This window comes from Oncorhynchus clarkii, unplaced genomic scaffold (assembly GCF_045791955.1).
Source record: "Oncorhynchus clarkii lewisi isolate Uvic-CL-2024 unplaced genomic scaffold, UVic_Ocla_1.0 unplaced_contig_417_pilon_pilon, whole genome shotgun sequence".
Lineage (NCBI taxonomy): Eukaryota > Metazoa > Chordata > Actinopteri > Salmoniformes > Salmonidae > Oncorhynchus > Oncorhynchus clarkii.
In genome coordinates this window covers 7,724-21,974 of record NW_027258268.1, presented here as the reverse complement: position 1 = coordinate 21,974, position 14,251 = coordinate 7,724, and the positions used below count along the sequence as shown (strand labels likewise).

At 40.0% G+C, this 14,251-nt stretch overlaps 1 protein-coding gene across 1 annotated transcript; it reads right to left on the bottom strand.

The window, feature by feature from the left end:
• Positions 1-1,509: 1,509 nt before the first annotated feature.
• LOC139396405 (zinc finger protein 180-like) lies at positions 1,510-7,096 on the bottom strand. Its single transcript, XM_071143444.1, has 2 exons — positions 6,670-7,096; positions 1,510-3,606 (listed from the first exon to the last, which is right to left on the bottom strand). Exons 1-2 carry the CDS (start codon positions 7,094-7,096, stop codon positions 2,726-2,728), a joined length of 1,308 nt encoding a protein of 435 aa, XP_070999545.1. The 3' UTR covers positions 1,510-2,725.
• Between the last annotated feature and the right edge of the window lie 7,155 nt (positions 7,097-14,251).

Genomic DNA, 14,251 nt, shown 5'->3' with positions numbered 1-14,251 from the left:
CAGATGTGAAGGAGGAGGTTGATCATCAGGAGTCAGATGTGAAGGAGGAGGTTGATCATCAGGAGTTTATGTCCTATCGTTTTGTTGGACAAGTTTGCTTACCACCAAAAGAAAACAACTTCCATTTCACATAATAATCAACTACAATGCTTCACCTTCTATGGTGTAGACTGGCTGTCAACAATTAAAAACAAGAAAAATACATATATTTTTCCCCACAAGCTTCTAGAACTCCCGTCTTCCTAAAAACACACTAGCTTCTAGAACTCTCGTCTTCCTAAAACCCACTAGCTTCTAGAACTCTCGTCTTCTAAAATTCACTAGCTTCTAGAACTCTCGTCTTCTAAAACTCACTAGCTTCTAGAACTCTCGTCTTTCTAAAACTCACTAGCTTCTAGAACTCTCATCTTCCTAAAACCCACTAGCTTCTAGAACTCTCATCTTCCTAAAACTCACTAGCTTCTAGAACTCTCATCTTCCTAAAACCCACTAGCTTCTAGAACTCTCATCTTCCTAAAACTCACTACCTTCTAGAACTCTTGTCCCCTTAGAACGAGTCCAAACAAAACTCATCTCCAATACAGAAAAACGTGTCAAAATAAATTGTGATCCATGGAAAAGCACTGGCTTAACGCAAAACACAAATATTTTTGACTGCCCACCCTTGAAACAATCAGCAACCAAGTTGTCCTTACCATCGACATGTCTGAGTTCAAGAGGAAACTCCTGTAATATCCGTAGTAACTTTCTACCTCACTGCAGAGCTTCTCTCTCTCTTCTCAGGGTTCACTCGACAGGCATGTTGTAGGATCGGGGCCCAGTCTCCAATATTTGGGGCCCAGTCTCTAGTACATTTGGGTTGGCACATCTGAGAATGATCCCTGATATTATAAAAGCAGGGCAACAATGTCAATATAATTGTACCCAAAAATTGTCAGTTGGTTGCATAAATAATTATGAATACTAAATGTTACATTAATTATAAATATGAAAACCAAATGTACACCCCTTTGTTAATATGTAATAATTAACATAATGGTGAGGCATGGAATAATAAAACATGTATATTTTGTCAGGCTGAATGTTTGAAATATGAGGTGATTTGAGTCATGCTTCTTCAGTATTGGAATAAAGACAATTAGCACTTGAGTGTTGTCAAGAAATGCTGGAGTGATGTAGGACTGTTAATAAAATTGATTATAGACCAATGTATTATACTGCGTCCATGTGTATCCATGTAAGTCGTTGAAAAAAACAACCCAAAACAACATTTTCAACTTTCACATTCAACTACAACCAAACGCATATTGGACGTTGGGCATAGCCTCCTTTTCAATGTCTTTCCAATTACACATTTTTCCCCCCCAAGTTTCCAAATCAATAACTGTCACAAGAATGTCTAGTTCCAATGATATGAACTCAAAACTCACAATCTACTGACCAATTCCCCAGTCAGACTGCTGGGGGTTGTAAGGCCCCTTCATAGAAGAATTGGACAAAGTCCCAGAATTTCTGCAAAGGGTAAGTTCTTTATTCAGAGAGCTCCGAAAATCATACAAGCACATAGCCTTTTATACCTCACATTTGGTTATATAAATACCCCTACTCTTCTCAAACACTGTCAATGCTGGTTACAAGTCTTCTCCAACACATACATTGCTTATCATATCCTGAAACATGTTACATAATCTACTGCAAGCCTAACGGTTTCCCTCAGCCCTGGGTGGGGAGACCTCCTTCCTGTTATCAGTTTTACAGTGGTCACAAGTTGTCTGTCACAAGCTGTCTGTTAACAGTTCCTCTTTTCCTTGAATGTCTCACTTGAATTGCTAAATAGTAAAGTCTTAACTTGTCCTACGCACACACATTAGAGAATTACAGTCTATTAATTCTAATTCTTTACACAGTTATACGTTTCAGGGTGGAATCCTTTAGTCATTACCTTAAACATATACATTCCATTATCAATAACCAATATGCAGAAACAGTTTGTGATATATTGAAAGCCTAAACATAAAATGTGCTATATACACAAACATCTTCCACAATAATCATATTACTTGAATTTTTCTTAAACAAGCACCAGAAACGCTGTTGTTTTGACAAGTAGCAATAAATCAATGATATCGATTAGGGGGGAAATCAGGTTGTACGTGCCGTTGAAACGAACACAACTAAAAAAACAAATGGAAATGGGAGATATATTTCACCTCACTGGTTAGAGGACAACCTGCAGAAGACAGTCAGCTACATTTTGGAGTGATGCATTTAAATGTAGGGGTCACTAAACAAAGGAACGCAAGACTTATTTGTCATCACTCATCAATATCATGTTGAAATCAATTGTGCGAAAGGAGGGAGATGAGGTTGCACGCCCTGTTAAAACTAACGCAGCAAAAACCACACGGAATCTGGGAATAATGTGTACATCCCTGGTTAGAGGACAACTTGTAGAAAACAGCTGGCTACATTTTGATTCAAGTGGGTGGCCAACGTGGTCAGTGTAACAACTCTTTTTGTTGTCACTTTTTGTTAAATCTCATAAATAAAGGATTCTACATTGTGACATCATAGTACTCTTTCAATTCAGAGCCTAGATTTTTCCCCTGAGGCTAATATCCATTTAATGTGGAAATTAATAGAACAGGGAGGGGAGAAACATTTAGGGTTCTACATTGTGACATTATGTTAAAACATTCTACATTGTGACATTATTTCATTGATATCATGAAACAACTCCTTCATGTATTTTCTGATGTTTAATCAGAGATCTTTTACCAGAGTATCTCTTCCCACATTGATTACAGCTATAAGGTTTCTCTCCTGTGTGTGTCCGCTGGTGTATAGTCAGATAGCTAGATGTCGTAAAACTCTTCCCACATTGATCACAGCTAAACGGTTTCTCTCCTGTGTGTATTCTCTGGTGTAAAGTCAGATGGTCAGATCTAGTAAAACTCTTCCCACATTGATCACAGCTATAAGATTTCTCTCCTGTGTGTATCCTCTGGTGTAAAGTCAGATGGTCAGATCTAGTAAAACTCTTCCCACATTGTTCACAGCTATAAGACTTCTCTCCTGTGTGTATTCTCTGGTGTAAAGTCAGATGGTCAGATCGAGTAAAACTCTTCCCACATTGATCACAGCTATACAATTTCTCTCCTGTGTGTGTTCTCTGGTGTAACGTCAGCTGGCCAGATGAAGTAAAACTCTTCCCACATTGATCACAGTTATAAGGTTTCTCTCCTGTGTGTGTTCTCTTGTGTACAATGAGATAGCTAGATGAAGAAAAACTCTTCCCACATTGAGCACAGCCATATGGTTTGTCTCTTTTGTGTAATCTTTGATGTATTTTAAGTTTTACTGAAGAGTTTAATCTTTTACCATAGTCAGAGCAGCAGTGAGATTTCTCTCCTGTGTGTACTCGCTGGTGTATTTTAAGTTCTGATGAAGATTTGCAACCTTTCCCACAGTCAGGGCAGAAGTGAGATTTCTTCCCTGTGGGTCTCTGCTGGTGTTTCTTGAGGAGTTCTGATCTGGAGAGACTTTTCTCTGTCTCATGATGTTGTTGAGGCTCCCCAGAGGATCCACGATAGTCACATCTCTCTCCTGTGTGAACAACAAGGTCAGACAGATGTTTAAAGGCCCACAACACCAGAACTCCACTGTTTATTTGAGGTAAAAGGTGATGCCCAGAGCATCCCCATGAAGTTGTACAACAATTGACATCTGTTAAATTATTTTACAATTGTCTTAAGACAGTCAAAACCTAAGCAGTGTGGCAGACGACCTTTGGTCTCCAAAAAAGGCCCCTTTCTGTGTTTGCTAAAATTGCGGCATGAGGGCGACGCACACACACAATTTGATTGCAGAAGCTCCCCCATGCTAATGAGGAAACCGATGTAGTATATCTGCCTGGAGCAAAAATGGTGAGCAGATTTTCTCGTTTTCACAATGTATTCTGAAGATTACAGTGCAAGATCAGGAGAGCTACTGAAGGAAACTCACATTAAGCTCTGTGTCTATTCACTAATTCACCACCGTGGGGGGAAACTCAGGGGAGTTCTCATAGGCTGACAGCAAAAATAGCCTCCATTTACAGGTTGCTTATTCGCATTTTGCATTACTTTTGGAATATAATTGTAAGGCTCGCTTGAATCTCCTGCTTAATATGTTTGTGTTATCGTCGCAAATAAACTGCTTTATACTTATAAAACACTTCAACCAGTAAAATGCTCTTTAGCTAGCTTTGCCATCAGCCTGGCAATGAGGGTTTGTACATTAAGTGTTTATAACAAATTGGCCCATAACTTCACCTAACAATAACATAGACCTACTGTAGGACCCATAACTTCCCCGAACCACAATAACTACAGACATACTAGAGCACGTGTGTGTTGTACAATAGCCTATCCATCAAGGAACAGTTCTCCACAAATTATGAGCTAAGTATCTCTGTGTCCAAACAGACTAACAAGACCCTACTGTAAATCAAGCAGTCAATAACAAATTATAAACATCAATTTGTTAGGGATGTTGGATCCAACGTGGAGCACGGCATAACTGTCTTTACCAGAGTAATGAATGAAGAAGCACTTTGGTTGTTGTCGTGATGTTTGTCATTTGACTGTCATTCAAAAAATGATTTCCTGGATCGGCTGATCGTTTTCTGAATGACAGATTGTCGAACATGTGACTGTAACTAAACAGCTACAGTATTAAGAATGATGTGTAATTATTGAAGAACCACATTAATGACAGTATTGATTTGGGTGTTGTCAATAAAGTTATGGTGACTCTCGGTTAGAATCATTGGATTTAGCAAACTCTGAAATGATTTAGGATCTGTGCCAATGAAAACTGTTTTCCCAGCGTAACATAAGGAGACACTAAATGTTACGTAGGTAGAGAGCATTTCAGAGATCTGAATACAAAAAACTGTCCGACAGCAAGATCCAGTATTTAAGTTCCTCACATGACAAGCTTAACGTTATGACTATAACTAATGTTCCCTCTACTTACTCAACATACCATGGGGAAATACAATCACTCCTCATGCCGACCCAAACGGATACTAAATGAAAAGGCCCCTGGCAGACCACCCAGACCTGACCCAGACCACCCAGACCACCCAGACCTGACCCCGCAAGATGAGTCAGTTTATTCATTGTCTTTTGTTTGAAACACTCCTGTCAATGTTGAGTAAGGACACACACCCAATTACGCATATAGAAGTAGGACGAGTCTACCTGGCCTGGGCACAAATGTAGGCCTATAAATGTGCCCACTTGGGGATGTCTGATAGTATTTCTGATTGTCTTAACGCACCACCACTAATGAGTTGTGGAGCTTCTCAAAGCAAATGTATCTTCACCTCAAACAGCAAGTAAACAAAGTCTAATCAAAATCAATTGCAAATGAGAATAGTTCCTCAAAGTATTTTTGTAAAATATTTCCAGCTCTCGCCCTTTCGATAACCACTCGGCATAAAAGGGAAAAATGTAATGCTCTGATCCAGTGGAAATGTCCTAAAAAACCTGATTACTTCTTATCCTTTTCACAAATAGCTTACAGCTGTGTCTGTCCAGAACTCACTGGCACGGGAAACTGAGAGCCCAGAATATCTTATACAATGTTTCAAGTTCATTCTAGACAGGCCATGTGATTTATAGTATATTTATTTGCAATGCTTTTATTTGTTGGCTTTATGTAGACTATTTGTTTACATAGTTGGCAATGGCAATAAAAGTTACTTATAATTTTAATTTAGATAGAATGTAGATTAATCACAGACAATGATTTTGAGATACTATTATAAATTAAATGAAACTGTTCCACAAAAATGTGCATGTAAAAATCATAACTGGCACGCAGATTGGTAGAAATTTACAAAGGCCACCAGGAGGAGGTGGTTCGGTTAGAGTCTTTTCTCTTCTGGTTAGACTATATTGATGTAATGGCATGAAAATAATCTGGATGAATATTATACAATGACTTATCAACAGCTCTAACAATTTGACCTCCACAGGAAATCTACACTGGTCATTCTAGAATATACTATATATCCTAGAAACCTGGTTAAACTATCATTATGACCTCATGGATGAATTCTAGAATATACTATATAGCCTATAAACCTGGTTAAACTATCATTATGACCTCATGGATGAATTCTATAATATACTATATAGCCTATAAACCTGGTTAAACTATCATTATGACATCATAGATGAATTCTAGAATATATCCTAGAAACCTGGTTTAACTATTATTATAACATCATGGATGAATTCTAGAATATACTATATAGCCTCGAAATTAAACTATAATTTTGACCTCATGGATGGCCAGTCTTTGTCCAAAAATAAAAATCTTTACACTCTCTTTGGATAATTCATTCCAATCATTTAAAAGTTAACAGCGGGTATTTTGTACGTTTAAGTATTTTGATATGTTCACAAATCTACAAATCAGCCGTTTTGGGGTTCTGATGGGGTACAACAGTTGAACTAAGCTCATGAGGCATGTGTTATATTCTTCAAGAATCAATTACTATAAATAAATCATTTAAAAGTAAAAAAATGGATGTAGCATTGCAGATTTCCCCTTTAACACCAAACATCAGCCCAACAACTGCAGAGTTTGTGCCTCTGTTTTTAAGACTGTACTTACTAGTGTTAATCAGGGCCCGGTTTCTCAAAACCATCTTACGGCTAAGTTCATTGTTAGAACCATCGGACGCCTGAAGATGCGTTTGGGAAACCGGGCCCAGATATCCAGTTTCCTCATCTTCTTCCTCCTCCTTTTTGGATGTGACAGTCACCTCCTCCTCCTCCTCTTTCACTCCAAAAACCGCATCCTCCTCTTTCTCTTCCTCCTCTTCTTTTACTGTAACATCCTCCTCCTCTTTCACTCTGAACGTATCTTCCTCTTCTTTAACTGAGACGTCTTTCTCTTTCTCTTCTTCTTTCACCTTAACAGCCTCACCCTCTACTAGTTTTTGTATTGTAACTTCCTCCTCCTCTTTCACCAGAGCTTCTTTCTCCGTCCAGCAGACCTCCTCTTCTTTATCAGGAGGAGAGCAGCTTAGTGAAGTCATGGTCAGAGATGTTAGCTAGCTAGGCTAATGCTAACTTAACCAGCCCCTAAACTGACTAATAACAACACCGTAAATATGAAATTAAATCATTAAATTAAATCGGATAACTAACTAGACGACAGTAGTGAGTTTAAAATACAGTGGCTAATAAACACTAAAGCGTCTAAAGAGCTTTATTGGTTCGTCTATTTTGTCTAGCAAGCTACCGAGGTGTCTGAAGAACTGTTGCTGCTGTTGAAAGAAGCGTTCCGTCCAGTAGATTATACGTCACACCAGCAGCATCGCCTTAAATTCCCAGACCGCCATCTGCTGACTGGAGTGGGTAACGCAGTTGAGTAAAATGTATATTTTATCTTCAGACAACAAGTTAAAGTGTAGGAAGCAGGAGTTTTTACTCACCAGTGTAACAATACAGTGTGGTTAAATACTTAGTAAGCTAGTTGTAGCCACTTTATGGTTACCTATAAGAACAAACAGTTATGTTTTTGCGTTATTACATATTTATTAACTTATTTCGGAAAATCTTCTAAACTACCCACAATGCACTATTTCCCAACGTCATATGGATGATATTCTCTGTGCTACCGAGTTTGTATGCCAGTGTAACGACCGAGGTAAAGACAGTTTTAACTTGGAAATTAGACAGATATTCGCGCTTTCAAACCTAAATAGCTTTCAAACCACTTGAGCCACAGACTCCAAATAAGTGTCATGATGTTGGAAATATTGCGCACAACATTGCACAGTTCTTATTTTCACGATTTGGACATTAATTCTCTTTCCAAAGCTAATAAACATGTGGAAATGTGAGCAATATTTTGTATTCCTTGTTGAATTAGTTAGGGAGCGTAAACAAAGGATAAACTTTTTTTACATTCAAATTTCAATCGGTCCTTGGTCATGTGATCTACTGACTTCAAACAAGGTTCAGAATATCCACTGACTACACTTCTATATTGCACACACTTTAGTTTGTCCATTTTCATCTCACATGGTTTTACATTTAAAAAAATGTAAATTAAAAATTCAATAGCTCCTTGGTCGTATGACCTATTGTCTGCTGACTACCCTTCAATATTGCACAGTCTGGTTTGTGTAGTGTAAAATCACAAGGTGTAACATACATTTTTCATAGTTTCAAATTTGCAATAGCTCCTTGGTCATGTCAATTACACACCTAAGAAGCATGCAGTGGATATACACCCATATTGTATAACCTCTAGTCATGTCTCTTCTATATTGTTGCACATTAATATTAGTTTGACAGTTATGGGGTTCAGTCCAGTGTTGTTGTTTACCCTTTTCTTTAATATTTATCTACAAAAATGGGTAGTTCTAAGTACTTATTTCCCCTGTTTTTTTCCTTTTCCCACAGTATTTAACAGCGATAGGAGAGAGAGACAGATAGGAGAGAGAGACAGATAGGAGAGAGACAGATAGGAGAGAGAGACAGATAGGAGAGAGAGACAGATAGGAGAGAGAGACAGATAGGAGAGAGAGACAGATAGGAGAGAGAGACAGATAGGAGAGAGAGACAGATAGGAGAGAGAGACAGATAGGAGAGAGACAGATAGGAGAGAGACAGATAATATATCCTTTTATCGTTAACATCAACCATAAAAGAAAATGGCAAAGTACGAGAGTCATGCTATTAATTGTTCAAAGCAGGGATGGAGAGTTAGCTGGTGAGGTAGGCTGCAGTGGGTTTGCTGGTCAATACATATACTGAACATGGATGGAGAGTTAGCTGGTGAGGTAGGCTGCAGTGGGTTTGCTGGCCAATACATATACTGAACAGGGATGGAGAGTTAGCTGGTGAGGTGGGCTGCAGTGGGATTTCACCATGTTAACTTCCTCTTTATCCCTGGTTGATGTACATGTCAGTGTTAACTTCCTCTTTATCCCTGGTTGATGTACATGTCAGTGTTAACTTCCTCTTTATCCCTGGTCGATGTACATGTCAGTGTTAACTTCCTCTTTATCCCTGGTCGATGTACATGTCAGTGTTAACTTCCTCTTTATCCCTGGTCGATGTACATGTCAGTGTTAACTTCCTCTTTATCCCTGGTTGATGTACATGTCAGTGTTAACTTCCTCTTTATCCCTGGTTGATGTACATGTCAGTGTTAACTTCCTCTTTATCCCTGGTTGATGTACATGTCAGTGTTAACTTCCTCTTTATCCCTGGTTGATGTACATGTCAGTGTTAACTTCCTCTTTATCCCTGGTTGATGTACACGTCAGTGTTAACTTCCTCTTTATCCCTGGTTGATGTACATGTCAGTGTTAACTTCCTCTTTATCCCTGGTTGATGTACATGTCAGTGTTAACTTCCTCTTTATCCCTGGTCGATGTACATGTCAGTGTTAACTTCCTCTTTATCCCTGGTTGATGTACACGTCAGTGTTAACTTCCTCTGTATCCCTGGTTGATGTACACGTCAGTGTTAACATCCTCTTTATCCCTGGTTGATGTACATGTCAGTGTTAACTTCCTCTTTATCCCTGGTTGATGTACATGTCAGTGTTAACTTCCTCTTTATCCCTGGTTGATGTACATGTCAGTGTTAACTTCCTCTTTATCCCTGGTCGATGTACATGTCAGTGTTAACTTCCTCTTTATCCCTGGTTGATGTACACGTCAGTGTTAACTTCCTCTGTATCCCTGGTTGATGTACACGTCAGTGTTAACATCCTCTTTATCCCTGGTTGATGTACATGTCAGTGTTAACTTCCTCTTTATCCCTGGTTGATGTACACGTCAGTGTTAACTTCCTCTTTATCCCTGGTTGATGTACATGTCAGTGTTAACTTCCTCTTTATCCCTGGTTGATGTACACGTCAGTGTTAACTTCCTCTTTATCCCTGGTTGATGTACATGTCAGTGTTAACTTCCTCTTTATCCCTGGTTGATGTACATGTCAGAGCCTCTTCAGTGTGGATGGGGTAGAGCAGACATTTTCAACAACAAAGACTGCACTTCCAGTTTGTGTTCTTTACTCTGGTGAACTCTTTGGTCTTCATTCCGAGGCACAGCACATGGAACCCACGTTGGCAAAGCATTCAATCTAAAACAAAGCGGAACACGTTAGAAGTAATATCAAATATCGATGCAGTATGACGAATTAGCCATCCATTGTGTTATATCATAAATTGTCTTACATGCCGTCACTGTTGTCAAAAGATTATAAACATGTTAAATAAAGTTACTAACCCTGTCAGTCTGGGCCACATCCAGGTTCTTCATCAGTGGCACACATGAAGCAGGCTTTTTTGAACTCTGAAATCATAGGCATGAACTGAACATATGGCTGTCCCACACAACTACATAAAAATAAAGAATTGACATTTACTTTGAATTAAATGTCATTACATACCAGACATTTTTAGTATATCCTCAGCCATTTATTTCTGCAGTTGCTCCATGTGTTTTTTGAAGGTTCCATATCAATTTGGGATGTTGGGGAAGTTCTGTGCAACTTCCTTGGCCATCTACACCAAAAAATATAAAATAGAGTTTTTGACCTAATTGTCACATAACAGCTAACACTTCATTATTGAAAATATAACTATCAAACCTACATTACAAAGACCCCACAGCTATTTTAGATGTGTTTTAAATGTCATGAAAAGCACTTTACAAAGTAATTTTATTATTTATTATGGTCTGACATGTCTGCAGAAATGTTGCAATTTTGTAATGTGTTTTTTTGGGGGGTAAATTGTTTTGTAAATATTAATTCACATTTGTGCTGCCACTAAATAAACAATGAATTATTTAAGTCAATATTGTCAATATTATTATAATCTGTTTTTATAATGGAGGGAGGGTGGACAGGGAGTTAAAAAAGGAACCCCAAAAGGTTCCTTGAGCAACCATGATAAGGGGTTCTTCAAATAACTTTTTTAGCTTTTTGTCTGAAAGTATAAACCTCATCTTTATCAAATTATCCATTAAAGATACCAATTTAAAACCTACGTTTGTCTACATATGGGTTGTTTAAATTGTATCTAATTATATTCCCAGTTTTACTTTATCAAATCTGTAGTAATCATTATACACACATACAATTCATCATCTTTTCCTATATTTACAGAATCCATATAAAACGTCAGAAATTCTCAGCGACTTGCGACAACCATTCAATTTGCTTTTTCAAGGACTCTCCATAGCTAAGAAGCAGCTCTCCAAACATACTCTCAGCAGAATAAAAAAATAAACTTTTGTTTCCCAGACAATGACCATGGGATCCTCAACAGTTCTCTAACCTCCCAGAGACCACGGCAAAATCAAGACTCCCAGGAACTATAAACCTCCCGCTGCTTTCTAAAATATCATCCCGTTTATTATCCAAATTTCAATAATCTGAGTAATCATATTTCTATATGTTACTATCCAAACGTCAGATTAACACTCATTTCCACATTCACACAACTCTCATATCAGTCACACAATGCTATTCCCAAACATACCTAATCAATTAGTTTTTCAACAATATTTTTACCTTCAGGAATATTTTCACAATTCTATCTCATGGTTAGTTCCTAGAATAATGCAACTCATACATTTATACTCAGAGCCTGTTTACACCCCCACACAGGAGTACACACTCAGGTCCTGACTCGGCCCTGTTTATGCCTCCAAGGTGCCCCCTCGCATAGGAATACACACTCCGAGCCTCCTGACTGGGCCCTGTTTACACCCCCACACAGGAGTACACACTCAGGTCCTGACTCGGCCCGGTTTACGCCTCCAAGGTGCCCCCTCACATAGGAATACACACTCAGAGCCTACGAGGATATTCTAAAAACTCACTTTAAAAAAAACTAGGTGTATAGAATCTGCTCGCTGCCTCAGGTGGGTCCATCTGCTCCGTTCCCGAAGTGTGGTCTCCATGAGATTCCAAGTTTGAGGGATCCCTCAAGGACGATTTACCCAGGTCGTCAGGAGCGGTCACCAAGTCAAGATTCACATTGCCAAATGTGGTTGTAAATTTCTTTAATATCAAATGAGAAACAAACTTATCACACAAGTCAGATGTATTCTTAAACTAAATCTTTATTCACTTATTAATAAGGGAGCAGGTCAATACAACACACACATATAAAGTGAATCAATTGAGTGCTCTACGATAATATTGGCTGGTCAACAAATCACCCCCAGATGATTCGTTGAGAGCCACGAGACAAAAGTACAAAGGTCTTTTATAGCTAAGATAAACCCCTTTCAACCTATATGACCAACAGATGTATGGAACGGGTCACAAGGTTAAGATTTGTATGAAAGATACTGTCTGCTGAGAATTATAAGCATCTGCTGTAAAAACAGTACTCTGAGTAGAAACCAGGGTCTGGCCCTGGGGTCATCTCTCCCTGGTAACATATAGAACAGAAACATTAACTCATAATCTGGAATACTGTCTCTTTAGGTTTTAATCACCCAAAAGACATTGTAAATCTCCTGTCAGTGTTTCCTCCCAGAGGCCCATCCTCAGTAGAACACAGACACAATAGTTCTAAGAACCCTCTATTCTGTTGCATAAAACAACCATTTGATACAATAAAAGTACAATAACATAATGTTGCAGTTTTGCTCTCAGTGTCCACTGAAAGTTGACTAGTAACAACAACTGGGACCTAAAAGACACCCACCATGAGACCCACTAAATCTGCCCAAGAAGAGGCAAACAAGAGAAAAACCCACAACAAACTTAAAAACAGGAAGCAAACCAAAACGGTGGTGGTTAAAATAATTTATTACAATCAATACCATTCATACTATTACAAAATCATAATTCTCATTCATTCTTAATTAATTGTATTTACAAAAACATCAAACAAAAACAAACCTCAGGGGAGCATCGTCCCTCCCCGTCATACCTAACCAATACCTAACCCTTTCCCTATCTCCCCTTCCCTAATCTATCCCCTTACCAAACTCACTCTAACACTCCCAGCCCTAAACCCCCTTTCCACCTCTCCCGTGCCGCATGCTTCCCCCACTTCCTCTCCTCCCTCTTCATCTTCCCCCTCAAATCACCTTCCACCCTTCTCACTATCCCTTCCACCCCCCAATCTCTCCCTGTCTTGACTAAATTCTGCCTGGCTTCCCACAGTCCCTTTTTAAAGAGACTCATGAGAAGCCAGAGCAGAAACCTGTCCCTATCCGTTCCCTTTGCTCTCCCTACGCCTCTCTCTAGCCTAGCCCATGTCAAAACAAAATCACTCCTAACCACACCTAGCATTACCCGTGCCCTAGCCCAGACTAGTCCGGCAAAGGCACAGTCCCAAAAGGCATGGCGCACAGTCTCCTCCCTGCCACAAGAGGATCTTGGACAGGTGGGGGATTGCACCAAACTATACCGGTACAAGATGGCACGTACCGGCAAGCACTTATGGAGGCCCAACCAATTCAGGTCCTTGAGCCTATTGTCCAGGCCCCGCGCCTGCACTCCCTCCCAGACCACTGACGAGATGCCCGCTACAGGCGCAGGACTCCCTGCCTGCCTGACCTCCTCGTACAGGTGCCTGTGGTCTAAACCTACTCGGGCAACTTCAACCTCGGGGTGCGCACGCAGCCACTTGGCCGCATGGCCAAAATGCCACGGCAGCTGTTCCGCCCGAGGACCCGCGTTAGACCACACCATTACGCTTCTCGCCTTATACGAGAAGAACACCCGCAGGAGGTAACCGGACGGGTGTATAACCGGACGAGCAAGCTCCGTCAACAAGAAAGAAACAAAAATGGCGTCCAGCTTGAGGGGGAAATGTGGTACCCCCCTACCTCCCTCCCCGATGGGACAGATCATGCGTGCCCTGGCGACCCACTCGCACCTGCCACTCCACATAAACTGAAACACAAGCCTCACTAGAGGCCTCCTCAGACAAGCCGGCAATGGATAGATGTATGCCACATACAAAAGAGACGGCAACACATCCACCTTTAGGACCAGGACTTTGCCCATAAAAGACAAATACCTAGCCTTCCACATTGCTAGCTTCCTCTGTACCACTGCGATACGCATGTTCCAGTTTAGCGTCGCTGAGCCGGAGGTCTCAAAATGAACCCCGAGAATCCTCAGGGCCCCTTCACAGAGAGATAACCCCCCAGGCACATCCGTTCTACCGCGCCATCTTCCGAAAAACTTGACGGAAG